The following is a 26961-nucleotide window of genomic DNA, read 5'->3' on the forward strand; positions in this document are numbered from 1 at the left end:
GAAACTGGGGAGAAATAGTTAGGTTTTCTTGGAGATGATCTTATACTTGTGTCTCTCGCATGTTACTTGCATCTCATAAACCAAAATGTGAATGTTGTCCAAATCTTGCTGCAGATGGACACTGTCTGCTTCAATATCTGAAGTGTCATTCAGAGTACTGAGCACTGCAATCCCTAATAAACATCCCCACATCTGACTCAAGGATGGAGGGAAGAGCCTAGGACATTATGCTGAGGAGCACCTGCAGCCATGTCCTACAACTGGATAGATTCACTACCAATATTTACAACCATTTTCTTTTGTGGTAGGTATGCCTCCAATCAATGAAGAACTTTTTCCAGATTCCCATTTAGCATTTGCTTGACTTTGACACTACACTCAATCAAGTGCTGTCAAGGACAGTCACTTTCACCTCAACTCTTGAATTAATCTAGATTGTCTGTGTTTGGATCAAGGCTATGATGAGGTCAAGTGCTGAGTTGTCTGAAGGAACCCAATCTGAGCACCAATAAGCAAGTTGTTTAAGAGCTGTTTGATAGCGCTTACCTAATATTTGCCAATAATTGAGAATAGATTGTTGGGGTGTGAATTGGTCATAGTTGGAGTTGCCTTCATTTTGTGGACGGGAATGTCTAGACAATTCTCACATTGCTAGGTAGCTGCCAGTGTTGTTGCTATCCAGGAACAGTTTGTCTCAGGTTGCTGCTGGTTTTGGACAACAAATTTTCAGTACTCCTGCTGGAATATTGTCAGGCTTCCTATGCTTTGCTATTTTAGTGCTTTCAATCATTTCTTGATGTCTCAAGGAAGAAAATTGAATTCGCTAAAGATTGGCAAATCTGATGATGGGGAACTCAGGCGGAGAATAAGAAGGATCACCTATTTGAAAATTCTGGCTGCAGATGGTTGCAAATGTTTCAGCTGTCCTTTGTACTGACCTGCCGGGCTCCCCTGTCATTGAGGAGGATAAGGATATTTGTGGAACTGCCTTTTCTGTTAGTTGTTTAATTATTCACCATTATTCCCAGCTGGATGTAGCAGGGTTCCAAAACGTTAATCAGGTTAATGAATTGTTGGTTGGTTTGCTCTGCTTTTGCATGCTACTTCTGAGTTGCATGCATGTAGTCCTATCAGTTTACCAGTTTAGCACTTCATTTTTAGATATATGGTTTTGCACTCCTCACTGAACAAGTGTTGATCCTCTGGCATTGTGGTAATGATAGAGTGAGGGATCCCCTGGATTCTTAATTTAAAAATTGCAATCAAATAGAATTCTGCTGTTGTTGATGTCGCATAGTGCCTCATGGATATCAGATTTTGAGCTGTTAAATCTGTTCTGAATCTATTCCATTTAGAACTAGCTAGAAAAATGTGAAATTCAGTCTTCACTACTATTCTAGCATGACACTATATAAACAAAGTAAATTATTGCATTTTTGAAGTATGTTTTGCCGAGTTTATCTTGGCTATAATGGCAGTCTTGCTTCTAAATTAGATATTACATCGTTGTACGTGCAATAAATTAATCGCTTAGACAAGATATGAGGTATCAAATTAATGACATTTTAAATGTGCGCACTTAACGTTTTGGCTTTTTCAAGTGTTTGTATCCATCTTATTTTAATTGGAAATTCTGTTGCCAGGTACATGTTCCTGACCTGATTCCAGCACTTTCAATAGCTGAACAGAGAGCTGCCACTTCTTTAAAATGGAGAATACATGAGAAGCTATTGCTGACGTTTTCCTGTCTGCCGCAAGTCATTTCAAGCGATCAGATATACTACAAGTTCTTACCAATAATGTTTAGAATAATGACAACAAATGTAAGATCTATCTCTAATTTAATTTTTAAGCATTTAAAAAGTTTGTGCAAGCTGAGTAACTAGACATATTAATATACCTATTTGAAGAGGAATATTCTTCCAATTTGCTTGAGTTTGTTTTGTAACTATACATGAAGCATAATGCCTAAGTACTGTACAATTCATTCTATCTTGTTTTAATCAGTAAAGCATTCACAGTTTTTGAAATTATCCAGTCAAATCATGTTACTGGTACATATTGTTACAAATTTACATGCAGCCTCCAACTTAATGTATAAAAAGATAACATAACTTTTATATCCCACTCCGACAATTAGATACACATTTTACTTTATAGAGTCGTAATTTGAAGGTATTATGTATTCACTTAATACCTTTATCATGTTTAAACAGATCTAATTTACAATAGCATATACGGAAACACTTCAAATCTGTAATTATTTTAACAAGTAGATTAATTATTCCTGCCTGCAAATATCATTTAAATCTCCAATATATACTTCACATATCTAATTTGAAATGAGGTATCAAATTATTTCTGTTTTTTTCTGTTGTCTAAGTCTAGGCTCTGGCATCAATTCTATGATTTAGAGTGTAAAAACAGCATGCATTCCTGTTGTCTTCTCTATTTATGTCTGCTATATTTATATTTACTATTTTTAGCTTGCTTCATTTATTTATGAAGATATTAGACCATTCTTAAAACATGTCATTGGTGTGACCACTGAATTATTGGCTTGGAATTTCCAAAGACTAGTTGTTATTTCAGTGTTGATGGAAGTTACACATGGTGTCCCTGCATCATTGTCATTGTAACAGACTCAAAACTTGCCCAGGAAATTGAAGATTATTTGGGGAATTCTGCTATGTCTGGATCCTTCCGAAAGTATCCTTTTTAAATCAGACAATTCAGAGTCCAATGAAACTAAGTAAATAGTTGCTCCGGAAAAGTTAAACTATTAAATACTTGATCTACTATGAAACTGACTTTGAGCTGTACATCTCTATGACTCTATGACACACACCCCTCGACCACTTACATACCTCCACTACTTCCCATTACCTGACCCAACATTTCCACTACTAAATCTGATCCTCCCTTCCTCTGTTTTGTACCTGTTACCATTCACCCCCTCGAGACCCTAAATTCACCCTTTTTCACTCACACTACACTTGACCACCTGCTGTTCACCCATCAGGTCCCAAATTTCCTTTACCCTGTGGAATATGCCCCTGCTCACTCCTCCTCTGACCCCTGATGGGCCTGTTTCTCCCACCTACCCTGATCTCCCATAATAATGCATCATTTACTTGGCTACCCATGCCCCACCCACTTGGCATCCTGCCCCTACCTATATAGTATCCTGTCCACTATTCTTCTCTCAACCCCCATCCAAAACCTGGCACTCTGTCCCCTTACTCATCTGTAACCCTACCCTCCTGGCACCCTAATCTCTCACCTTCCTTGGTATACTTGCCATTTGACAACAGCCATCAAAGTGGTTGTCTGTGATTCTGGACTTTTAAATTTAAGAATACAGCAGCTGATTGCTGTGAAAAGCGAGTGTGCTCTCCCCACCAGTAGCAAACTTTATTAAAGAGTGTCTATGTGCCTTTGATGTCAATAGATTGTTTTGAAGGTAATTCTAATTCTGATAACACTAAAGTTCAAGTTGGGATTTTTATTATTATTATCTAGAATGTCCTCCCAGTCCAAAGAGCCTCAGCCAGAACCCTTTGTGTATTTGTTCGGTACAATCGTAAACAGGAGCAAAGACAGGAAATATGCAGTAAACTCGTTGAACGTAAGTATTCTTCAAAAAGCAAAGTTGTAATGTAAATTGTAGTCTCTGTGGCTTGCTCCCCCAAAACTAAGTATATACATCCCAGTGTAATGCACCGCAAACTACAAATCTTTCTATTCCAATGCACTATCTCAGTAAAAAAGAACAAAGATTCTGTATTTATATAGCATCTTGATGAGCTTGAAGTGTTCCAAAGCCCTTTACAGTCAATCAAGGAACTCTGAAGTGTATCTGTAGTTATAATGTAGGAAATATGGCAGCCAATGTTTGCATGGCAATCTATTACAGACTGGAGTGAATTAATAATCGATCAATCTGTTTCACTGATGGATAAACATCATGGAAAAACCAGTAGTCCTTATGCTTTTCTTCAAGTAGTGCTATTGATTTATTTTATTACCATCCACGGGGCTGGCTGGGCTTCCTTTTAACTTTTTTCTGAAAAACATCTACCTCGATATTGGTGAGAAGTGTCAGCCTAGATTATGCATTAAAATTTCTAGAGTGGGATTTGAATTCAGAACCTTTTAACCCAAAAGCAATGACTGCTAGCACTGACACATTTTTAATGATGTAAAATCTTTTAAACCATCAGACTTGCTATAAATGCTGAACAAAAGTTGCATAGTGCAAGTGAATAACATAAACACAGTAAAAATTACTTACAGGTTAACTTCTGTACTCATTGTTAGGGAACCAGAACTACAGAACAGTTGAAATAAGCTCCAGTCCCAGTATTTTTATTGACGTGCAAAAGTAGTTCTTATTTGCTGATGAGAAACCTGATCGGCTGCATAGTGCAATTGGGTTAAAAATTCATTTGGATGATATGGTATCTTTTCAACTCCTATTGGCTTAATCATCACATCAGTAACATTCATAACTAAACAAAGAGAGATAAAGGCCAACATTGGTGACAGGCTGGGGAGACTGGTGAAATAACATGGGAAGGCATCAAGGACTGCCTGATATTTCCCTGTTGCCATACCATTTTATTTCTGGACCCAATATAACGGCCACTGCAACGGACAGCTGGAACTGACAACCGGAAACGACAGATTCAAACCACTACAAATGCCAGAGGAAAGATCACAGAAGCACTTCACAGGAGGCTCCCAAGCACTGAGGATGTCACCTAGACAGGGAACAAAACGTCTGCAACACAAATTCCAAGCTCGGCGAACAGAACCACAACAATGAGCACCCAAGCTACGAATCTTCTCACAAACTATGTTAGTTATATCAAAAGAAGGTAGCATATGTCAGGTATATACAGCAGAGATCGAGTGAATCCATAGAAGAGTATAAAGGCAGTGGGAGTATACTTAAGAGGGAAATCAGAAGGGAAGAAAGGGGACATGAGATTGCTTTGGTAAATAGGGTTAAGGAGAATCAAAAGGGATTTTGTAAATACAGTAAGGACAAAAGGGTAACTAGGGAGAGAATAGGGCCCTTCAGAGATTAGCAAGACAGTCTGTGTGTGGAACCGCAGGAGATGGCGGAGATAGTAAATGAGCATTTTGCATCAGTGTTTATTGTGGAGAAAGACATGGAAAATATAGAATGTAGGGAAAATAGATGGTGATATCTTTAAAAATGGCCTTATTACTGAGGAGGTGGTGTCTTAAAGCACATTAAGGTGAATAAATCCCCAGGACCTGATCAGATGTACCCTAGAATTCTGTGGGAAGCTAGGGAAGTGATTGCTGGGCCCCTTGCTGACATATTTGGATCATTGGCAGTCACAGGTGATCTGCTGGAAGACTGGGGATTGGCTAACATGGTGCTACTATTTAAGAAAGGTGGTAAGGAAAAGCCAGGGAACTACAGAGTGGTGAGCCTGACATTGGTGGTGAGTAAGTTGTTGGAGAGACTCTTGAGGCATAGGATTTATATATATTTGGATAGGCAAGGACCGAGTAAGGATAGTCAGCATGACTTTTTGTGTGGGAAACCATGTCTTACTAACTTGATTGAGTTTTTTGAAGAAGTAACAAAGAGGATTGATGATGGCAAAGGGGTGGTCATGATCTGTATGGACTTCCCCAAAGGCGTTCAACATGGTTCCTCATGGTTGAGTGGTTCGCAAGGTTAGATCATATGGAATACAGGGAGAACTAGCCATTTGGATACAAAACTGGCTCGAAGACAGGAGACAGAAGCTGGTGGTGGAGGGTTGCTTTTTAGACTGGAGACCTGTGACCAGTGGGATGCCACAAGGATTGGTGCTGGGTCCACTACTTTTCATCATTCGTATAAATGATTTGGATGTGAATATAGAAGGTATGGTTAGTACATTTGCAGATGATACCAAAATAGGAAGTGTAGTAGTCAGTGAAGAAGGTTACCTCAGAGTACAGTGGGATCTTCATCAGTTGGACCAATTGGCTGAGGAGTGACAATTGGAGTTTAATTTAGATAAATGTGAGGTGCTGCACTTTGGAAAGCCAAATCAGGACAGGATTTATACACTTAATGGTATCGTCCTTAGGTGTGTTGCTGAATAAAGAGACCTTAAAGAGCAGGTACATAGTACCTTGAAAGTAGAATCGTAGGTAGATAGGATAGTGAAGAAGGTGTTTGGTATGCTTTCCTTTACTGGTCAGTGCATTGAGTATAGGAGTCAGGAGATCATGTTGCAGCTGTACAGGACATTAGTTAGGCCATTTTTGGAATGTTGTGCACAATTCTGGTCTCCCAGATGTAGGATGGATGTTGTGAAACTTAAAAGGGTCCAGAAAAGATTTACAAGGATGTTGCCAGGGTTGGAGGGTTTAGCTATTGGGAGAGGCTGAATAAGCTGGGGCTATTTTCCCTGGAGCGCAGAGGCTGAGGGGTGACCTTATAGAGGTTTATAGAATTGTGAGGGGTCATTTCCCTGGGGTGGGGGAGTCCAGAACTGGAGGGCATAGGTTTAAGGTGAGAGGGAAAAGATATAAAAGAGACCTAAGAGGCAACTTTTTAATGCAGAGGGTGGTGCGTGTATGGAATGAACTGCCAGAGGAAGTGCTGGAGGCATTTAAAAGGCATCTGGATGGATATATGAATAGGAAGGATTTGGAGGGATATGGGCCGGGTGTTGGCAGGTGGGACTAGATTGGGTTGGGACATCTCATCAGCATGGACAAGTTGGACCAAAGGGTCTGTTGTACAGATGTCATGCTGTACATCTCTATGACTCTAAATATCCTTATCTTTGACTGTTTGCCTTCGTTAACCCAGGCTTATTGTAAATAAGAAACCATTGCACTTCACTTCTTAACATAACATCAAACAGTGCTTCCTTCTCATGGACAGAGAACCAGTCCAGCCACAATGAGCTGAATGACCTCCTTCTATGCTACAGCAATTCAATGCTTCCATGTTGGAATACAAACATCTTGTACTAACTAATCTTAAACATCCAAAGAAAGATTTCTGTACCTTAAATTATTTTTATCCAAGTATATCTTGAGATACTTACAATTACCCATTCAATTGTCTTTCTACCCTGCTGTTAAGATTTATCGCCAATGTTTAGTAGTCTTTAATAAACATTTGAAAGTTGTACCATGTCCTTTCTCATCTTTGCCTGCATGAGTTTTGTTTTTAATACAATTCTTAGAAAAATCTTACATTCTAAAACTGATTGAAATTGTCATTGCAATGAACCTTGTATCATCTTGTGTTCTCCTACAAATGTTATAACCAGAAATGTTAAGTCGTCTAAACCTTCTTGTTGCAATATCTGTTGAAAACCTTCATGTTGCAATATCTGTTGATAATTATTAATGCCTCTTGGCCTTCACTATTGCTTTGGCTGTTTTGTGAATTCATATAACTATCATTCAACTAGGGTGTAGATTTGGTCACTGAGCTGTAGGTTTGATATCCAGACATTTCATTACCTGGCTAGTGACGACCTCCAAGTGAAGCAAAGCTGTTGTCTCCTCCTTTCTATTTATATCTTTCTCCTGGGTGGGGTTCCTGGGGTTTGTGGTGATGTCACTTCCTGTTCATTTTCTGAGGAGTTGATAGTTGGCATCTAGATCTATGTGTTTGTTTATGGCGTTGTGGTTGGAGTGCCAGGCCTCTAGGAATTCTCTGGCATGTCTTTGCTTAGCCTGTTCCAGGATAGATGTGTTGTCCCAGTCAAGATGGTGGTTTTTTTTTCATCTGTGTGTAGGGCTAAGGGGGAGAGAGGGTCATGTCTTTTTGTGGCTAGCTGGTGTTCGTGTATCCTGGTGGCTAACTTTCTTCCTGTTTGTCCTACGTAGTGTTTGTGGCAGTCTTTGCATGGAATTTTGTAGATGACTTTGGTTTTGTCCATAAGTTGTACTGGGTCTTTTAAGTTTGTTAGTTTTTGTTTGAGAGTGTTGGTGGGTTTGTGTGCTACTAGGATTCTGAAGGGTCTTAGTAGTCTGGCCGCAAATAATAGTGCGCAGATTCCTCAAGAACACACCACGACAAGCATACCAAACACAGCCAGAAACCCTAACCACCTTACCAAACATCAAAGAAGTTTCAGAAATGACAGCCAGACTACTAAGACCCCAGGATACATGAACACCAGCTAGCCACAAAAAGACACGACCTTCTCTCCCTCGTAGCCCTACACACGGATGAAAAAAAACCCACCATTTCGACTGGGACTTGGAGGTTGCCACTGATGATGTTACCTAGCCAGGTAATGAAACGTCTGGATATCAAACCTACAGCTCAGCGAGCAAACCTACACCCTAAATCTCAACCTGAGCTACAAACCTTCACAAACCTTGCAAGTATCATTCAATTACCAACAATATTGTTGTCTGCAGTCTTTCCAATCATCAATCTGATTAATAATTTGTCTAATATTTATTTGTTTCTTATTTCTCACTTCCTTCTATTTTCTGTTTTCTCATCCTTTTTGCCATCCATCTCAGAATACTCATCCCTTCTTATCCCCCCCACAACCATTCTTCACCTGTGTGGAGAATAAGTTATTGTGAATTCTAGCATCTTACCTCAACAAAACAAGGAAGAGAAGGTATGCCTGTCAGTTATGATGGCTACAGGTTACTGTTAACAACACATTTTTTTAGCAATTTGCAGCAGCACACAAAAAAGGCCCTGCATCATTAATCAAAAAAGGGAATTCCTGTGCTGTTGACAATTGGTGGAAAATATCTCAGCCTGTTTTAGTTCAACTATCCAGAAGTACAATGTGGTTCTCTATTTCAGCTTTTAAATGTGTACCCCAATATATTCCAAAGTCTTCAAGTCTGCTACTCTAGCTGAATTATGGTTTCTGAATCATAGGATTATGGTTTCAAGCCCAACTGCATTTCTATACTGGCATTGAACTGTAATAAATGAGAGTGAACTTTTGTATCAGGTCAATTATTGACTTAATCGATGGAACATAATAGACCAAATGGTGAAAGAACAGGACTGTTCACTTTTTTTCCTTGCCAATCATTTGTACATCACTCAAAAAGCACATTTCTTCATGGGAATTTGCTTTGCACTAATTGGCTGTGTAATAGTTGAAAAGTGATTCATCAGCTGTGAAATTATTAGTTGCCATTAATCAGTTGTGAGATGTTTTGGGCTGTCCTGAGGATTCATCTGTATGATTATAATAAATATATTTTTTAGATTTAGGTGTCTTCTTAAGTTAACTGCCCAAAGGCAGATGTGAGTCTGAATGCCACTATCTCCAGAATGGTTAAGGTAGGAAGGGAGTCTTGAATCCACCCCAGCCAGAACAGGGATGGAATCTCGTGTTGTTGGCACCGATTTAATCTGCATCATCTGATCAGCTCCCCAGGGAGGCTAGGTTGCTATGACAATGTATGTTTTTAAAGCATGCTGTAATCCAGACCAACCAATAAAGGTGGTAGAGGCTCCAATTTCTTTCTGTCACATGGCTAACCAAGAATTCTTCTTATCTTATTAGCTGTCATTGGCATATGTTGGAAGGGTTTATAGGTTGACAGTCAACCTGTTTGGCCAAGTTATGAACACGTCATGGTTGACTATCAAGTCCTGGAGTGTCAAGCCTAAAGTTTCTGACCCAAGCATAGGGATGCTCCCACTGCATTGTGAGACAACGTCTTCTGAGAGAATACAGAGCTTAATTTCAAAATTGCAGATAATGAAAGAGTTTTGATGTGTTTTGAACTGAGAGGAGAAAGAATGTTGAGCGGGCAATTGACTGTGTGAAGTGATATATTTTGGTCAGAAGTATGAAGAGAGGCAATATAAAATACAGGTTGTGATCATATAGAGGTGTACAAATCATTGAAGGTGCCAAGAGTCGAGAGTGTAGTGCAGGAAAAGCACAGCAGGTCACGCAGCATCTGAAAAGCAGGAGAATCGACATTTTGGGCCTAAGCCCTTCATCGGGAATCAGCAAATTGAAGGAGTCAAGGCAAGTTGAGAAAGTTCTGCAAAAGACATTTGAAAATCTGGGTTTTATAAATGGAGGCATAGCACTAAGTTTTCCCAGCCACTGAATGTTGGCAAAAAAGTTGGGATCATTGTGAGAGATTGGCAGTAAGGAGATTCCCAATGTAAAAAGTCCCATTTTACAATAAGATGTTGAAAGGCAAGGTAAGATTCTTGCTTGTGAGTGGCAAGAGGTTTATTTGCGTGCATTACCATCCTAATTATTGTGTAATCTTGCCTTATTGATATGTAGTTTCCCATTCTCCTACTAATTGGTTAGAAATTAGAAAGCAACAGTTCCTGACATGAATGTCAAAGTGGTTCCAGTTGCTGCTGGTTCTTCAAGCACCCCTCTCCTTGGATATTAGGCACCAACATCTCAGGGCATGTTCCATGGACTGCGACTGCACACACACACTGTCTCCAGGCTATCTAAATCCCATTAACAAAGCAATGTACCAATTTCCCGCTATCTGACGTGTCAAAGGCAATTGACAGGAATTGTGCAGGCCAGCTGCAGGTTGCCAGTGCTTAACTGGGTGCATGGCAGGCTTCAAAAATGGTGCTGGTGCCAATAATCACAGGAGGCTTGCTGTGGCCAGTACTTCTGACTGTGACGAGTGAGACAATAGGATGAATGGAATTCCATTGCCAAATTTGCAATTGACACAAAAACAAGTGGGAAAGCAAGTGGGAAGAATAACCCAAAGAGTAAAAGAATATAGACAGTTAAATGGCTGGACTAAAATTTAGCAGATGGAATATAATGTGGTAAAATGTGAGGATATGTACTTTACAGAGGAACTGATTATAATTCAAATGTAGAAACACTCCAGAAAGCTGAACAACAGAAGGATTTGGAAGCTGATGTCTACAAATGATAAAAGCTAGCATCCAAAATAGGGAAGGCAAATAGAATGTTGACCTTGATTTCAAAGAAAACGGAGTATAAAAGTAGATAGATTTTGCTAAAATCATACAAGCAACTAGTCAGATCACAGCTGAAATACTGAGAAGATGTTTGGGCTTCTTCTCCAAGGAAAGATATGTTGTTTATGGAGGTGATCCAGATAAGTTGCAGTCAACCAATACAAGGTATGGTGGGACTGTCTTTTGAGAAGAAATTGAGTAGATTTGGCCTGTACGCATTTGACCATATAAGAATGACTGAAAAGTGCAAGAGTGTTCATGAACTTCACAGGGTAGACACAGAAGGGTTGTTTTCCCTCGTGGGAGTGTCTAGAACCTGAGGGCATAATCTCAATAAGAAAGTTGTCATTTATAACAGATGCTTTAAGAAGCAGGAGTAGGCCATTCAGCCCCTCAAACCCCACCATTCAATGTGACCTACCTCCATATTCTTGTCTTTGGCCTATACCCCTTCATATCACTTCTTTTACAGGGTTGTGAATCTGTCAAGATCCTTACCACAGAGGGTTAATGAGGCTGATTTCGTAGTTGACAAGCAGGATATTTTAAGAACACAGCAAACCAGGCACCATCAAGACGTGAAGAAGTCACCATTTCAAGTGTAACCCTTCTTCAGTACTGGTTGCCTGGCTTGCTATGTTCTTCCAGCCTCCTACTTGTCTACCTTGAATTACAGCTGTTTTTTGTCTCTAATTGAGGCTGATTGCATGGCTGAAAGGGACATTTTTTATATTTGGTAAGGGAATCAAGAGTTATGTGGAAAAAGAAGGAAAGTGGAGTTGACAATAATTAACTCAGCCATGATCTTGTTGACTGGAGCAGACTCGATGGGCATGAATGGCCATGTCTGCTCCTATATCTTATGGTCTTGGTCATAGGGCCATGGTGCCTGGTAATGAGGGACACTTGAGATGATAGTGTGAGAACGCCTGCTAGGGCTAAATAATCTCTACCAAACTTGTTAACCTACTGAAACCAAAAGCAAGGAAGTTATGACGCATCCTTATGAAAGTTTCAGTTTGGCCTCAGCTGAAATATTGTGTTCAGTTCTGGACCCTGCACTTCTAGAAGGATGTGAAGGTTTTGGGGAAGCGGTTCAAGGATGCTCAGGGATGAGTAAATTCAGTTATGTAGATAGATTAGAGAAGCTGATGTGTTCCCCTTAGAGAAGATTGGGTAATTTGGTTGATGTGGAGGTGGTGGTGTTGGACTGGAGTGGACAAAGTTAAAAATCACACACCAGGCTACTCCACAGCTACCTGATGAAGGATCGGTGCTCCAAATATATCTTCCAAATATACTGCCAAATATATCTATTGGACTATAACCTGGTGTTGCGTGATTTTTTAACTTCAAAAACATGGAATGGGTACCTAACCAGAGTAGATAGAAACAGTTCCCTTTGATTCCTGGGTCGAGAATTAGTTTAGGTGATTGGAAAAAGAACAAAAAGCAACATGGTGAAAAACAATTTTATGTAATAAGTAGCATCGGCAATGCATTGTAGGAAGTAAAGCATAAGTTTCTTGCAGCTTTCCTCAAATCTGACCTTTTCTATTGGAGGTCAACTTCGTGACCACCAACACTTTCAATGTCTCTTTTGTCTTTTAAAAACTATATTTAGACATAGTACGTGTCCAGCACACTGTACATTTAATTGTAATGTCTGACTTGCATTCCAGTTTGGAATTTATCTGTCAATTAGTTTGGCTTTTTACTGTCTCACATTGAATAAAAGTATCTATGATCTCGTCAACGAACATTACTAGATCTCTCTTAGCTTATCCCTTGCTATTTAAATGCCATTCACTGAAAGTGTGTATGGCATTCTTTATCCACCTATGGTAAGTATATTTAACTTGTGTCCATTAAATTTTGTTAGTTATTAATCTACTCATGTACCTACTTTGTCCAAATCATTCATTCAGTTCTCAACTATTTTACTGATTTCATTGCTGCTATCTGATGATACTAGTTTGGTATCATCAGATAACTTGACCACTTCGTATTGAGTTTCTGAGCCCAAATTATATGTACAAGTGAGAACTTTCACTAATCCCAATACCAAGCTATTGGCATTTCCTCGTGCTTTTCACTGTCTTCCACTTCAGTGAAACTCCGTAATGAGTAATTATTCTTTTCTACCCTTCCACCAGTATCTTATCTGTTCACAATGATCAGGTTTGAATTTGACCAACAACACTTTTTGGAAGTTTTTCATAGTGATAATCTTTTGGATGCCTTCACATTCTTTGTTGTGTGCCCTCTCAGCCCGCACGCAGGGCTCCCATCTCATTCAGTGATTTTACTTGTGGAATATCTATTTTGGGTGAGTTGACGATTATCACTCAAGCTTCCTTTTGTGAAAACATTGGAGGAAGCATTTGTTAGGATTAAAAGAAACGTATTCCAAAGCTTTGATTCCACCTGCATTTTTGTGCGTCCATTCTTTGTCTGATAGTCCCATTACTGTTTTAGTACTGATTTATTACTATTATATTTAGCCTTCACTGCTTTTGTTGGTATGTAACTATTAACTTCACTTTTTGTTTTTTGCCTATCTAAATGACATTTACTTTGTAGATTAGAGGTATATTCTGCAGCTGATTAATCCATTACTCTATACTTTTGAGCACATTTAGTGCATGATTATAATTTGTACCTTTTAATTTATTATTGAATATACAAGTGACTCTTTATGTCTCTCTCAGTGTGAAACTCCATACCTGAAAAATTCTGTTTTATGTGAAGTAGGTGCCGGAATTCATCTCATCGTAGGTGTTTGATATTTGACTTTAGAGAGGTGATGGCATAGTGGTATTATTGCTAAACTGTTACTCCAGATAACCAGATGACGTCCTGGGGACCTGAGTTCAAATCCTGCCACAGCAGATGGTGCAATTTGAATTCAATAAAAATATGGAATTAAGAATCAAAAGATAGCCATGAATCCATTGTTGATTGTTGGAAAATTCTATTTGGTTCACTAATGCCGTTCTTTCCTGGTCTGGCCTACATGTGGTTTTAGACCCAAAAAGCCAATGTTGATTCTTAAACTGCCCTCTGGGAAATTAGGGGTGGAGAGGAAATGCTACCTCTTATGTTGTTATTATTATGCCAGAAGTGCTATTTGCATTAGTGTTAAATGGGCATCAGAAGATTTTTACCCATCAATCAGTTAAAACTGAGGGTTGAGCAGATAACCTAATGCTTCTGTTTAGCCTAACTCTTGCTGTGGGTCATTAGTTGCACTATTGGCTTTACTTCCTAGTTCTGAGTTGCTGGACTCAAGGCCCAATACAAGTACTCAAACATTAAAATTAGGGCTGGCACTCTTGTGTTCAAGGAGTGTGGCATCATTGCCGCACTGCGCGGTGTGACATTTTATAATGAGAAATTAAACGCATGCTCCAGAGATAGAATTCCATCATTGTGGAATCAGGCCATTCAGCCCATCAAGTCCACACTGCCTCTCTGAAGAGCATCCAGACCCAACCCCTCACCATATCCATGTAACCCTGCATTCCCATGGCTGATCAACCTAGCCTGCACATCGGTGGACACTAAGGGAAATTTAACATTGCCAATCCAACTAGCCAGCACATCTTTGAGCTGTGGGAGGAAACCCACAAAGACACTGGGAGAATGTGCAAACTCCACAGGATAGTCACCTGAGACTGGAATTGAACAGGGGTGCCTGCCACTGTGAAACAGCAGTGTTAACCACTGAACAATTGTGTGGCCCCATTTTCCTTCTCAGAATCGCAAGAGATTCCATGCCACTACTTTGCAGAAGAGCATAGGACGTTTCCCCAGTTCCTGGCCATTAGGTATTTGTCAAATAATACAGGCGCACAATCTTTTATCCGAAATTCCGAATTCTGGAAAGCTCCAAAATCCAAAGTTCTCTCAAGAAAGTTTTTTCTGCATAACAAGGTTGTTTGGCGTACAGACAGGTGACCCAACTCCGCACCTACTTGACCCATGTCACTCAGATGCGACGTGGCAGCGTAGCCAGCACTGGCAGGCGTCAATTGTGTCTCAGTGCTCGTATTAGTCACACGTAGGTCTGCTGTTCAGTCATTTTTTAAAATTTCACCGTGAAAATGTCATTATTCCAAAATATAAAATTTTGAATTCCGAGAAATAACTGACCCTGAGGATTTCGGAAAAAGGACTGTGTAACTGTATTAGTGCCGCTCCTGCAAACTTATTGTGCACAAATTGGTGGCCACGGATCCTACATAGTAGCAGTGACTGCATTTTAAAAGTGCATTATTCTTTGGAGATGGACTTTGACAGAGTCATTTTGCTGTTCAATGTGTATCACATGTTAGCAAATTCACCCACTCATTCTTTTGTCTCTTATGAACCTTCAGCACAAATTTTACTTTCTACTCCTGTGGTAGATTAACACCTTATGTGGCAATTATTCTAATTATAAATTCACAAAATTTGTTGTAGAATGTGTTAGGACTTTGTTATTTTTAATCATTATTGAAAGAGGCACAGTAAAATTATTAGTAAAAGCTTCGGCAGAACATTTTCCTTAATTGATATTTTGAAAAATTATTAAACATTCATACCTGCATCTATCACAGAAAAATTGGAGAATAAAACTTTGGGGCTATATTTAATACCCATCCAAAAAAGCTTGAATGGTGCAGATATTCCTACAGTGTACCAGCTAATTCGAAGATTTATTTCATTCAGACAGACATTATTTTGCCTATATTCTATCATGTATCATTGCTAAAATTTGCCACGTGTAAGTCTGAAGTATGTCTTCTAGTTTTGGAAATAGGCAGTAGCTGAGTTAACATCTATAAAGAGAAGAGACAAGTTATTGGTATTTTGGGTGAATAACCCTCAAGCATTTTTAAACTAGTATTTTGTTTTCTTTACTTGTCTTGCTGTATTGTTCCATAATTTTCTATTTTCATTTCAAATTTCCCACAATTTTAACGCATGATTGCTTACTTGTAATGTGGATATTTTCTAACAAAAGTAGAGACTGTAATGAAACCACAAAATATATTGTACTACTTAAAAAGAAAAAAACTTTTATTTGATTATTAGACGTTATACTTTTGTTTTCCAGAGCTTGGTCAAGGAAAAAGTTGTTGGAACAGGTTAAGGTTTCTTGACACTTGTGAATGCATCATGGATCTGTTTTCAAAAGCTTTCTTCTGTAAATACTTTTTCCTGCCTGTACTTGAACTTTCAAATGATCCTGTTCCAAATGTAAGGTGAGTAAATTATCAATATAACACTACATGTTGTATGCTTGTTGCTTGGTATCAGGTTTTAATGGGGTTTTTTCTGTAACTGCAAAAGTGAAAAGCACATGTTACAATGTGTGATACAACCTGATAATGTCAGAATTTCTTTCAGTGGCAGAAATAACTATCTTCTCCACATTCCCTCTGCATCATTGTAAGTTTATTTTTCATAACTGGTCTTCGAGATTGTGAGAAGTGAAACTTGTGTTGTTTCAACCTTTTGGAGTCGTTAAAGTGTTGCACAAAATTTCACATCATTCAGGTTAATATTGCAACGGCCAAAAACAAATTTGATGCAATGACTAGTACTTGGTTCAAAACATTTTGGGGTAGCTACCGACATGTTTACTGATGCTGGGCAGTGTGGCTTAGGACTTACAGAACCATTGAGGGGAGTTTTAACCTGCCTGCTACATAGCTAGAAGAATTGCTGATGTGATCACGTAGTCAGCAGGATCTCGCCTTAATTTTAAGTAGGTTCATTGGTGCAAGAGAAACACCAATGGGCTGACATTTGATTGTGTTAAAGGCAATTGGATTGACTTTCAACCCTAGATTTCACCTTTAGCTCTCAATGCTATGAGTTTCCTGGAGCTAACCAGGAAAAGTGAGCTGAGAAAATGGTGGGAATTGACCAGACTAAGCAGTTGACAACCAAGAAAACCTTTTAAATAATGAAAACAGTTGGGTTCTTCTTTAGCCAAGTGAAAATGTTTTTCTAAGAGTGTGTTCATTTCTTTAGAGATGATTGCCAGTACATATATGAGCGTGCAAGAATTAGGATCAGCAGTAGACCACTTGGCTCCTTGACCCTGCTGTGCCAATCAGTGACATCATTAATCCACATGCTTGCCTCTTGATGATCACTCACCACCTTATTTATTAAGAATCTGTCTACCAGTACCTGAAAAATATTCAAATCTGTGCTTCCATTGCATTTTGAGGATGAGAATTCCAAAATGTCATTCTCTGCATGGAAGGAAAAAGCTCCTTCTCTCTATCTTAAATGAGCAACCCCTATATTTTAAACAGTGGGCCTAGTTCTAAGTTTAGCTACAAGAGAAATCATCCTTTTGATATCCGCCGCGTCAAGGCCCATCAGTATATTCAGTTTCAATCAATTTACGTCTTACTCTCTCAACTCTAGCAGGTACAAGTCATGGCTGTCCAAACTTGCTCCATTTGACAACCCTTTATTCCCGGTATTAATTTTCTAAACCTTCTCTAAGGTACTCTCAATACGTTTACATCCTTTCCTGCAGTATGAGATTGATACACTTCAGATAGAATCTTACTAATATCCTTTGTAACTGAAGCATATAGAGTTTAATTTAGCGAAATATGAGGTTTTGCATTTTGGTATGATGAACAAGAGTAGGTCTTACACAGGGTAGGTCCCTGAAGAGTGTTGTAGAACAAAGAGACCTAGGGGTTCAGGTACGTAGTTCATTGAAAGTTGTATCACAGGTAGCCAGATTGGTAAAGAAGACATTTGACATGCTTATCTTCATTGCTCAGACCACTGATATAAAAGTTGGAAAATCATGTTATGGTTGTACAGGATGTTGGTGAGGTCACTTTTGGTGTACTATTTACAGATCTGGTCACCTTGCTGTAGGAAGGATATGGTTAAATTGGAGAGGATTTCTAAAAAGGTTTGCAAGGATGTTACCAGGACTGGAGGGTTTTTTAATCTTGCAGAAATATTTGCATCGTTTGTAATTGCAGGTGAGGTGCCAGATGACTGGAGACTGGTTAATGTTGTGCCTTTGTTCAAGGAGAAGCTTGAGAATTGTAGACTTGTGAGTCAGATTTCAGTGGTTGGTAAGTTGTTGAAAGTGATTCTGAAAGATAGAATTTATATACATTTGGAGAGGTAAGGAATGATAAAGGATAGTTAGCATGGTTTTGTGTGAGGGAAATCATGTCTCAAAAACTTGATTGAGTTTTTTTTAGGAAATAACCAAGAAAATTAATGAGGGCAGAGTGGTAGAAGTTATTTTGATTAGATTCCCTACAGTATGGAAACAGGCCCTTTGGCCCAATACGTCCACAACCACCCTCCGAAGAGAATCCACCCAGATCCAATCCCCTACCCTATATTTGCCCCTAAACAATGCACCTAACACTATGGGCAATTTAGCATGATCAGTTCACCTGAACTGCACACCTTTGGAATGTGGAAGGAAACCGGAGCACCCAGAGCAAACCCATGCAGACACAGGGAGAATGTGCAAACTCCACACAGGCAGTCACCCAAGGTGGGTATCGAACCTGGGTCCCTGGCACGGTGAGGCAGCAGTGCTAACCACTGAGCCATTGTGCTACCCAAGTTTATTTGGACTTTAGTAAAGCCTTTGACAAGATTCTACATGATAGATTTAATTAATAAAGTTAGATCACATGGGATTCAGGGTGAGTTTGCCAATTGAATACAAAACTGGCTTAATGGCAGGAGACAGAGTGATGGTGGAGGCTTGTTTTTCCAACTGGAGGCCTGTTATCAGCAATGTTCCACAGGGATCGGTGCTGGGTCCACCTTTGTTTGTCATTTTTTTGAAATATTTAGACGAGAATATAGAAGACAAGGTTAGTAAGTTTGCGGATGATGTCAGAATTGGTGATATAATGGGCAATGAAGAAAGTTATCAAAGAATTGTTCAATGGGTGGAGTAATGGCAGATGGAGTTTAATTTAGATAAATGTGAGCTATAGCATTTTGCTAAAGCAAGCAAGAGCAGCAATTATACATTTAAAAGTAGAGAATTGGGTTGTGTTGTAGAAAAAGAGATCTAGGGATAAGTAGATAATTCTTTGAAGTTTGCATCACATATAGAGAGGGTTGTTAAGCAGGCATTTAGCACAGTTACCTTCATTGATGAGACATTGAGTATAGGAGGTGGATCATCATGTTGAGGTTGTACAGAATGTTGTTGAGGCCTCTTTTGGAGTGCTGTGTCCAGATCTGGTTTGATGGGCTGGGACTTTTTTCTGTAGAGCATAGGGATGATCTTATAGATGTTCGTAAAATCATATGGGGCATATGTAATGTGAATAGCAAAGGTCTTTTCCCTAGGGTTGGGGAGTTCAAAACTAAAGGGATTCACACAGAGGCTGGTTCAGAGGTGGAATGAACTTCCAGAAGAAGTAATAGATGCATGGCCAGTTACAACATTTAAAAGACATTTGAACAGGCATATGAATGGGAAAGTTTAGAGGGACATGGGCCAAATGCAGCTAAGCAGGAATAGCTCAGTTTGAGCAACTTGATTAGCATGCATGGGTTGGACTGAGAGATTATTGTTGATTTTTGTATTTACTTGCACTCACAATAAGTAATAGCTTTCTATTACCTTTCTTAATTACCTGCTGTCCCTGCATACCAACCTTTTGTAAATCAGGTTCTCAGATATCCAGATCCCTCTGTATCTCATAGCGCACTTTCAGCACTTAGCCAATTTGCTTCCTTTTATTCTTCCTTGCAAAAATTGTCAATTCGGCACTTTACTAGCTTAGAATCTGTCTGCTCATTCACTTAACTATCTTTATAACTCAAAGCTTTGTTATTTCCTCTTCATAGCTTACTTTCCTATCTGTTTTTGTATAATTAGCAAATTTGATAACCATATCTTCAGACCTTTCACAAATAATACAAATTATAAAAATTTAGGTCCACGCACAGATAGTATGGCACACCATTCATAAGATCTTTCCACCCTGAAAATTACCCATTTATGTCCACTCTGTTTCCTGGTAGCTAATCTTTCCAAACCAACATGTTAACCCTTATATTGTGAGCTTTTCCTTTCTTCAGAAACCTTTAATGTTTCATCTTGCCAGATCTTTATGGAAATCTGAGTATGATGCACCTTCTGGTTTCACTTTATTCAGTGCACATCTTACTTCAACAAACTTCAGTAAACACGATTTCCCTTTTTCAAAACTATTTGACTTTGCCTGATTACCTTAGATTTCTCTAAGTGCCCTGTGATAACATTACTAGAAACAGTTTCTGAAATCACCTTGATGACAAGTGGTAACCTAACAGACCTGCAGTTTCCTGATTTCTGTCTCCATTTTTGAGTAAAGGAATTAAATGTGTTATTTTCAAATTTAATGGAACCTTCTTTGAATCGAGAGAACGTTTGAAAGTAAAAACCAATGCATCAACTGATTCACTGGCAATGGCTTTTAGGATCCCAAAATGAAGTCCTAATAGACTTCTGAACCAGCGGTTTCAACTACCTACTTCCCTTGAGATTGTAATTTTCTTGCATTCCTCACTCCCATCCATTTCCTGATGTTTTACAGCTATTTCTGGGGTGTTACTAAATCCTCTATATTGAAGACCATTGCAAAAATATTTGTTCATTGCATCTACCATATCTTTATTTTCCATTATTAATTCTCCAAACTCACTTTCTATAGTGCTAAAGCTGACTTTGTTAACTTTTCCTTTGAAATATTTATCAAAACAATGAATATCTATTTTATATCGTTAACTTACTTCCCTTGCACGCTTATCTTTTAGCCATTCTTTGCAGTTCTTTATGTTCTGTCCAATCTTATGATCCACTATCCATCTTTGCATAATTATGTGCTTTAAGCTTGGTAATTGATTGGCAAATTTTATGGCCTTTACACATTAATCTGCAACACAGCCTGGGGTTCCTCAAGGCTTCCCTGGCTTCTGCAAATACAAATCTCCTGATTGAGACAGAATATCTGCTCCATTTCAGATGAATAACAATTCAATTTGGTACCATTTTTGACAGTTTAGTGACTTTGCAGAGCCGTGGATTAAGTATGGTAATGGACTTGAGTATGTGTCTTACAGGCAGCCAACTTAAAAAATGAAGTGCTGCGCTAATTCTAGGTTTGTGGCTGATGCAGCTGTGAATGTGGGTGCCTGGACAGACTCATTAGAATGCATCATCCACTCCATGTAAATACAGTTGTAGATCCTGAATAAATTCCCCAACTCCAATTTCTGGTTTGACATCTAATGATGATAAATTGCACACCATTAATTACATATCACAGGTTTGAGTATTTAAAAAGAATCATGAATTATCTGTTTTACCAGCTTAGTGCAGATGCCCTCCCACTGATGTTCTTATACGTTAACCCTACAATCTAAAGCAGCAGCAAAGTGTGTGTAATCATTTCAACTTCCTGTGCCCATTCTATTCTATCCGATCGCCTTCATCATCCTCAACACCTCCCCCCCCCCCCCCAAACAAACCAAATGCACAACTATATTTTGAAAAATGTATGATGGTAGATCTCAACATACCTAGACCATATCTATTAAGAAAATGTCCATTTGATGGCTTAACAGATAAATAGAAAAATAGTAGGAGTTATTTGTATTGTGGAGCTAGCATTTTAATAGATTTCAGTGTTTTGAAAATTCATTTTTTTAAGATAAGAACTCACGATGATATTGTACTGTAACTCTCAATTTATTGTTTTATTTTTACTTTTTCAGGATTAAATTCTGTTACATGCTGCCAAAATTGAAGTCTGCATTGAAACTGCCTGCTGACAAACACCTGCTTCAACAGCTAGAGCTTTGTGTTCGGAAATTACTTTGTCAGGAAAAGGACAAAGATGTCACGGCAATAGTGAGAATTGTATGTTTATTTCTTATATCATTTTTGTAATTGATAATTCTGCAGTCAGTGTTAAAGCTTTACTAGTGAGATTAGGTAATTTTCTCATTTGACTAAATCAATGGATCATTTGAAAGAAAAGTGAATCTGATTTTAGATATCCAATATATTTCAAAACTTGCTTCTAAATTCTTTAATATTTAAAAATACATAAGATATTGGAATTAGCTTTAGCAGGTATATTTTGCTGTAAAAAATCATAGCATCTAAGCATTCTGTTATTAATACGAAAATTGGCCAGCAACTTGTGTAGAGGTAGAGGTGTCCTATGAATTATGAATAGCTACAAGATTCGCCACTAACTTTGGCCTTGGTTTTCATGAAGTTCTAGTGTTTGCACATTAATTATCGATTAAAGGTAAAGCCATCATAGTCTCACAAGATCATAGGGCTGCTCCCTCATTCAAGGCAGTGAACTGATACTAGTTTAACCTGAGAGTCACCATGCTTTAGGTGAGGGGAGAGGCTGGGAAGCAGAATCCTTCATGGTAACTCAACCGGTGTGGGAATTGAACCCATGCTGATGGTATCACTGTGCATCACAAGCCAACTGTCCAGCCAACTGAGCTAATAGACCAGTACGTGATTAAATTCACCAGAAAAAAACAAATTTTGAAATCATCACTGTAAGTAACCTTTTAACGTAAACGTTTTTGATAATGACCATCCATCACTCTTGCCCAAAAACTGAAGATTGACAATGTAGCACCTCATTCCTCAGGTTGTGAATTGTTTTAGGAAATGTTAAAATTATCAAATTTATCATTTCTTTAATCTTTCTTTTCCTTTGGCTTTTCTTTCTTAACCTTTCTCCATAATCCAGTCTTTGTTTTTCTCACTTGGCCCTTCTATTCCTGATTTAACATAGAATTCAGCCATTTTAATTCACTGTCCAACTCAATGCTTTCTTTGTTTGCTTCACTATCCTTAACCTTGTAATCATGTTGGTTAAGGAGATTCACAAACATTTGTGTCTGAAATGCCTTATTCCATCCATTACACAATTGGCAGCATATATATCCAGCAGCTTTGTTGGCAAGATGTTTAAAACCTACATATGCTGGAACAAGTCAGAATAATGAACACACCATGAAATACCCTGTCTGAGCAGAATTTGGCCTATTATACCATATGTTTATAGTCACAAAACTATTTTCCTATTGCAATCTGTTCACACCAGTATATAATAGAAACAATTTATCCCAAAATTAAGCAAAAAAGATCTTTTTGAAAATTTATATTTTTTTTCTGGAAATTGTTAGCTTCTAAGTTTAGAGTGCATTTTACTGTAGCTTGCTGCATTTAGGTCGGCCCCACCTATGAGATGGTTCCATTTTATCAAATATCATACTTTTACATATACTTCAGAATTAAATTCTGGTTGACTATTTATTTTCAACTGCAAAATGCTATACTCGCATTTGTAGTCTACCTGAAGTTTTCATATCAAATCATATTTCACTTGATTTATGCTGTAAGTTGGCACATGGGACCAAGCAGGTGATACAGGCTTTGTTGCAAAGGAACTTTCTGAAGAAGAATCATGTTGGACTCAATGTTAACTCTTTACAATTGGTACCAGACCATTTGAGTTCCTCCAGCTTCTTCTGTGTTTGTTTTAAATTTCCAGCAACAGCAGTATTTTGCTTTTATTAAAAGAGCAAACTAAATATAGCAGTAGTGAGTGAGAAACAGAAATGGCTCCTTCACTAAAAGTATTGAAGTATGAAGCTGTTTTCAAACTAGAAGTCACAACATTTACTAGCTTGTCAAATAACCATACTATAACAAAGGAATTCGATGAAGAACTGATGTTAGAATAGGAGGAAATAGTAGACAATGTGTGAGACCAAATGCACATCAGAACAGGGACCAGCCTGTGGCCTGATATTGAGAAACATGCAATAGAATGGGTCTTCAAAATCGTCAGAATCATCATCATCCTATAATCATTTAAGTGTGGTACAATTACGAAGTTTATAAGGTTTTCCTAAAACATCAGTGATAATCAGAAACAGTTTAGTTTGTCAGACACCTAGAGGGGGAGCATCTACAAGTCTTAAGGCTGTGTGGTTCAACCTGCCAGAATGTGTGGAAGCTCAAGCTTGCATTTTAAAAAAAAAACACAAATTCAAAAGAGTTAAAATGAAGTTGCAAGATTTAACTAGCTCATGCCAGAAGGAAGATCTCCAGTTCCACTCTCACTACAAAGCACAGTTCTCAAGCTAGATATTACCACTTAGATAAAAACAAAAAAAAACCAGAAGTTTCAATATTCACTTAAAAGACAGTATTACTTGTACTAGTCGAGTGTTTTTGCAGTTGTGTTTAAAACAAAGCAGGTATTACTTTCTGTAATTTAAAGTGTAAATTGCCAACAATAATAGTGTTTAGTTACTTAGGCCTTTATTCATTTCATTATAGTAAACATCTTAAACCACAAAATTTTGGAGTACCATCTTTTCAATCATTATTTGGAAGTTCACATTGCTTTTAAAACGATATTGATATGAACTATTATGTGATCCATATGAAGCCCTCAGACCAATTTTATGAGACAAAACAGCTCAATGTTGTGACAGAAGACCAAAATTGCTAAGATGGAATGATGGAGTTCAGTTTAGATAAATGTGAGAGGTTGCATTTGGTAGGGCAAACCAGGGTAGGACTTGTACAATTAATGATAGGGTCCTGAGGAGTGTTGGCAAACAAAGATACCTTGGGATGTAGGAGCCCAGTTCCTAGAAAGTGGAGTTGTAAGTAGACATGGTGGTGAAGAAGTCATTTGGCACAATTGCCTTCATTGGTCAGAACATTGAATATAGAAGTTAGGATGACATGTTACAGTTATACAGGACATTGGTGAAGCCACTTTTAGAATATTGCAAACAATTCTGGTTGCCTTCTATAGGAAGGATATTAAACTTGAGAGGGTGTAGAAAAGGTTTACAGGGATGTTGCTGGGACTGGAGGGTTTGAGTTACAGGGAGAGGCTGATTAGGCTGGGGCTTTTTTTCCTGGCTGAGGGATGACTTTATAGAGGTTTATGAACCAGCAAACCAGCCTTCCATCCATTGACTGTCTGTACTTCTTGCTGCCTGGTCAAAGCAGCCAACATAATCAAAGACACCCCCCACTGAGTTATACTCTCTTCCATCAGGTAGAAGATACAAAACTTTGAAAACATATACCAACAGATTCAAGAGCAGCTTCTTCCCCACTGTTATCAGAATTTTGAATGGACCCCTCTTATGTTGATCTTTCTGCACCTTCTCTACATATAACACTGTGTTCTGCATTCTGTTCTATTACCCTGATGTACTTATGTAAAGTATGATTTGCCTGTGTCACATGCAAAAATTACTTTCTACTGTATCTCAGTACATTTGACAAAAATAAATCAAAATCAAAAAGTCAAGATTTGAAACAGTTTGAGTGAAAATTACAAGAAATGAGAAGACTATATTGATAGTGATACTGGTCTGCATGACCACCTGAACAAAATGAAACCAGTGATGATTTTCAAACATACAACCATGCTAAACATCAAATTCCCTGCACTTTTTTTGTGTATGTTGATGAAGAGTGAAGTTTTGGATGGATAATGTGTGGAATAAATGTCATGGTTACTAATATATGCAGCTTGTTAGCGTGCAACATGCTCATACCATATAATGGATGAGATCAAGTGGTGCCTGCAAAGAAATAATGTCCAGATTGCAATTATTACTCAGGATTCTAACATCCATAGTTTGATCCTTCAGATCAACAAGCTATTCGAGGATTATGAGAGTGCTGAATGGAATTTATGATGAAACAAAAATAACAAAGAATGGAAAAATGCATCAGCGCCATTTAATGCCTTTTGTGTGGTTTGGTTATCAAAATAAGGGATGCTATTAATGCAGAAAGTGTCATCAGATTGTTCTCAGTGCAGAATATCCAATTCTGCAATATTCAATTCAGATGAAGGGTAAATTGATTTGTGGAGAAATGGAAATGAAAGCCAAACCTTCAAATCTGATTTTGAGTGAGATCCTTAAGATGATGACATAGCCAAAATGATTTGGATGAAATCTTTATATCCAATGCTGAAGGTAGTGAATTTAACTGTGTTAAAATGCTCTGATTGTGGTTACAGGTATCTTTATATAATTAATTATTTCAATAAACTGTGTCTCATTAATCTGAATGACAGTTGTCATGTTTATTTTCACATTTCACATAGTGACTACAACACAATTGCAGTTCATCTTTTAGACTGAACATATAAGTCGACTCCCACTTTTAAAGGATTTTTGGACACTTAAAGAATGGCATATTTGCTGGGATCTAAAGATATTCTTTCTAAAAATAATCTCCTTTCGAATGCTGTTTTACCAGTATTACTTCATCCTCAAGAAATTTAATGGTTAGGTTATTTAGCATGTCTTAATCTGAATGGAAAAAACCAAGAATTTCCTGATAACATTCTAGAACTGAGTCACTTTTTTGTCTATTGTCTCCTTTCAAATTCTACCAACACTCTCTTGCTGTTACTTTTAGATTACGTTGGAATTAGATCGAATGGAAACGAGTACGGAATCTGTAAGTTTGCATTTTGCTATAGCTTTTCTCCAGTCAAATGATTATTCCAGAAATAAATTAAGCAATTCAGTTACTAATGAAGGAGTATTTGACTTTTTTCTTCCTCCAGTTTCCCAAAAGGTTACAAGAAAAAGACTTACTGGATCACAAGAAGGAAAAAGAAGAAAATTTGCTCCTAGAAATGGTAAGGTCTGCTGAAATGTTTGTACCTATTCGTTAAAGATTTACATTATGTTTCATGTTATCTGTAAATGTATCTTTTAATTTTGTATGATTTTTCAGAATGCAAAAGTAAACAGGAGTTGTGAATATTAAAAATTGAATAGTTGAATTCAGTGAGATCATAGCTGATCTGATCATTGACACCTCCACTTTCATGCCCTATCCATATGTGATGGTTACTTGAGCAGAATGTTCCCTCTTGGGGAATAGTGTTATTCTCCATGGT

The 26961-nt window shown here is 38.1% G+C and overlaps 1 protein-coding gene across 1 annotated transcript in view; it reads left to right on the forward strand.

Annotated features, from left to right (window-relative positions):
- ppp4r4 (protein phosphatase 4, regulatory subunit 4) overlaps positions 1-26961 on the forward strand; it is a 181120-nt gene that overhangs the window by 130429 nt on the left and 23730 nt on the right. The window contains exons 14-19 of the mRNA XM_060828556.1: positions 1644-1823; positions 3523-3628; positions 16071-16218; positions 21743-21887; positions 26472-26513; positions 26623-26697. Of these exons, the coding sequence (XP_060684539.1) occupies positions 1644-1823; positions 3523-3628; positions 16071-16218; positions 21743-21887; positions 26472-26513; positions 26623-26697 (696 nt within the window). The remainder of the gene's footprint in view (positions 1-1643; positions 1824-3522; positions 3629-16070; positions 16219-21742; positions 21888-26471; positions 26514-26622; positions 26698-26961) is intronic.

The sequence above is a fragment of the Hemiscyllium ocellatum genome, chromosome 8, assembly GCF_020745735.1.
Source record: "Hemiscyllium ocellatum isolate sHemOce1 chromosome 8, sHemOce1.pat.X.cur, whole genome shotgun sequence".
In the NCBI taxonomy this organism is placed as follows: domain Eukaryota; kingdom Metazoa; phylum Chordata; class Chondrichthyes; order Orectolobiformes; family Hemiscylliidae; genus Hemiscyllium; species Hemiscyllium ocellatum.